The sequence below is a fragment of the Atta cephalotes genome (genome assembly GCF_000143395.1).
Source record: "Atta cephalotes unplaced genomic scaffold scaffold00033, whole genome shotgun sequence".
Taxonomy (NCBI): domain Eukaryota; kingdom Metazoa; phylum Arthropoda; class Insecta; order Hymenoptera; family Formicidae; genus Atta; species Atta cephalotes.
In genome coordinates this window covers 3,013,923-3,017,580 of record NW_012130097.1, presented here as the reverse complement: position 1 = coordinate 3,017,580, position 3,658 = coordinate 3,013,923, and the positions used below count along the sequence as shown (strand labels likewise).

Sequence of the window (3,658 nt, the reverse complement as noted above, 5' to 3'; positions counted from 1 at the left end):
GCCAGGCTATGACATAAATAATGTAACTAAAAGAAAACAGAGAGATTTGTATGATCAAATTGAAGATAAAATTTACAAAATTATTTCAAGAATAAGTGCATAATTTATTAAAAAGGGAATAAATAACAATTCTCCGTTTATTACTATGTAAGTACTGTTTACTACTATATTTGATAAATATTATTAGGCAGTAAGAATTTTAATTATGTCTTCATTTATTTATATTGTATTTGAGACGTAGAAAATATTAATTTATAGAATAAAACTGATTAAAAATATAAAAATTTTCTGTGTGTAGCATATTGATAAACTCGAAAATTTCAAGCCTCGCGTCTTACCACGATCCCCTGATCTCCAAGGGAATAATATTTAGTCTAATTTTCCTCAGGACACTGCTCTACAAGTTAAATCTAAAATAAATAATTAAAAAATCATTATAAAATGGTAATAATGTAAATATATAAAAACTCTAATTTTCACAATAAAAATTGACGTTATTTACATTGTTATCATTTTGTAATAACATTTTCCTAATATCTTTTAAATTCAATCAGAGCAGTGTTCTGAAGAAAAGAAAAACTGCTAAAAAATAATACACAGTGCTTCTTTAGAAGTCATAGAAGTCACGGTAAAACTTGAAATTTCCAAGCTCGTCTTCAATGGCGCACACAGAAAAACTTAATAAGTTTCCTATTCAATAATTCTTATTAAAATAAATTTTTTCTCTAAAAAAAAATTTGTTCTATCTCTTCCGTTGTTGGTGAATACGAAATAAAAACGAAAAGTGGGTTTTGAAAAAGTCAATTTTCAAAAGTTGATTTTACCTCAGAATGAATTGGGGCAACAAAAAAAATTATTACATGTCCGGATACTTTCTGTATATTGCTAAAGTTTCATAATTTTTTGAATATCCGAGTTGGACCTTTCCTTTTAAGTCCAATTCTAAGAACTTCATGTTGTTTCTTTGTACAAACTATTAGTCTGTGGACTGCCATTTCGTAAGTACAGCTTTTATATGAATCAAATGTCACAACGTGACAGCTCTAGTCTAGACAGTTCAGATAATCTGTGTATTGAACTATAAAAAATAGTAAAAAGATCTCAATTTTAAAATTTTTTATCATTTTCGGTATAAACTCCACAGACATGTATATTTTAATCTTAGAAAAAATTTTTGAATCTGTAAAAGAGGAAAAAAATAGTTGTTATATAAATATTAAACCGATTAGTCGATAATACAGATGGCTTTAGGCTCCCCTTAACTGTCGGGAATGTTTAAAAAAACGTATGGATCGTTATGCTGAACACCTTGTGCGTTTGTGCATGTGTGCGTGTGCATATATACATATGTAATGATTATAATATGACGAATGCAATACTCATCGAAATCTTATCAATTATCGAAGAGGGGTAGAGAGGAGGCCACATAAATCAATAATTAATTGTCGAAACAAAGTCTAATTGTCAATATAGCAAAAATATATATCTCACTTCTTCCAGCATCACTTTTTTTTATTACACAACTTTATTCGATGTTGTAATTTATTTATTTTTATTTACAAGTACTGTATTGCATATGTGATCTGGATGTAGGATCGATCAAGGTGATTATGTAGACGCAAATGTGTTATTTATTTTTTTTCTTTAAAAATTAGATTGAAAATCATAACGTGCGCGTGTGTGTGTGTGTGTGTGTGCGTGTGTGTGCGCGCGCGCGCGTGCGTGCGTGCGTGCGTATATGTGTGTAGTAAGAAACATCTATTAATCTCGTAATCATTATAAATGCACATTGAAGATTTAATGAATGTTGACTTTCTCATTACAAAATGTTGCAATGATATTTAATTACGATTACCTTTCAACTACAGTCATCTCGATTGATCCTAACTGGATTTATCTTCTTTTTTCTATTATTTTGTATTGATAATGACTTTTGATCTTACAAGAATGTTTAGTGCACGCAAATTCTTGTACGATCTTGCTATATAAATTCGTTGAAACCAAATTTTCTCTTTTTTCTTTTCCCTTTTATATGGCTGTATCTATACACTGTATAAATAAATCGTCAAATGAACGATTGGTCGACACTTATTTGGTTTATAACAAACTCATTTGGCTTTCAAATAGATTGATCTAGCTTACTTTAAGACACTCATTACGAACTAGGCTGATAAAAGTTATTGCCCATAATTGGTATCAGCTTGCCATTCAACAGCATTTGCGGTCCAGTATAGTAACGCCATAACAGACTGCTGCCTCTCTTCAGCTGATTATGAGTCGACAGATGAGTCCAACAATGCAGCCAGTTCTTATAGATCGGCATGTATGGTGGAAGACCAGCTACCAATCTTGAACAATTTTCATGAACGTATTAATTTTACCATGAAATTTCAGATTTTCTTAATTCAATCGGTCTTATTTTATTTTGTAAAGGACGAAGTAATATCATGGCATTTATCTTTTGTAACTTCTAGATTACATTTATAATGTCTAACTTTTAGACTACATTCTAAAACGTTCTCTCTAAGGAAAATTTTATTCGAAACACATATATATATAATATATATGAGTTTCGAATAAAATTTTATAGTATGTAATATAGTATATTATATCAAGTAAAATTTTCTTTGAAGAGGACATTTTGAATGTAGCCTTAAAATATAAAACTTTTTATTCAAACTTTTTAATAAAAATTATTTTTAAAATTATTTTTTAAAGTATGAAGTGTGCATACATATGTATAATTTTTAATATTTAAAATCTAAAATCTCATAATTGTCAATTACTTTTAAGAAAATACATTTACAATAAGAAGAAAAAATAAAATGAAAAGAAAAAATTATGTTAATCTTCAATGAACGTATTGGACATGAGATTTTACTTACCCGCAGTCATTTACTGTCATGCAGTGAGATACCACTAAGAACGGGTACATAACAGTTGTAGCTACAAACTATACAAATATTTTATTTTAACATGTTTAAATTTTATTATATGAAATATTTAATGCATTAGTTTTGAAACGTTGTGTCAATAATACATATCGGAGCACATTCTCTTTGAAAAATATTGAAACTTTGCGCTTACTTTCATGGTTGATGCAGTATATGGCTTCATCGCTGGCTCCTGTATAACGTAATTGTTTATAGCGTATGTAGAGATGCCAGTTAAAACTATAACTGCAGCACTTCCTATTATACGCGGAATCAATCCTGCGTAATAACCTAGGATCCCATTCTCCTTGTAAATCTCCAGGAACGAACCAAATAGGCTACTAATGGTAAGAATATGATAAATTTTACGGTGACAAACGAATCGCCCAGAGAAGAATACAAATTTTTTTCCAGAAATTTACATTCAAAATTTTCTCTTCAAAATTAACAAATATAAATGCGATTATATACATATTTTGTCTTTATTTCTTTATTTCATTTTATAAGTGCATATTATATATATAAAAACAGATTTTAGCATTAATTACTGAAATTTTCGTAAAAAATTTTCAATATTGTCCCTTATTAATTATTTTCTCTTTCTATATCACGTATATTTTATAATTGAAGATCAAAAGATTTATATATACAATACACACATTCTTTCTCTGGAAATCTAAAAGGATATGCCATTTGTTTATATATATATATATATATATATATAT

At 28.3% G+C, this 3,658-nt stretch overlaps 1 protein-coding gene across 1 annotated transcript in view; it reads right to left on the bottom strand.

The window, feature by feature from the left end:
- Positions 1-2,155: 2,155 nt before the first annotated feature.
- Positions 2,156-3,658, bottom strand: part of LOC105621387 (mitochondrial carrier homolog 2-like) — a 2,681-nt gene continuing 1,178 nt past the window's right edge. Inside the window, exons 5-7 of the mRNA XM_012202855.1 lie at positions 3,088-3,274; positions 2,886-2,953; positions 2,156-2,348 (exon numbers count right to left, since the gene is read on the bottom strand). Of these exons, the coding sequence (XP_012058245.1) occupies positions 2,156-2,348; positions 2,886-2,953; positions 3,088-3,274 (448 nt within the window). The remainder of the gene's footprint in view (positions 2,349-2,885; positions 2,954-3,087; positions 3,275-3,658) is intronic.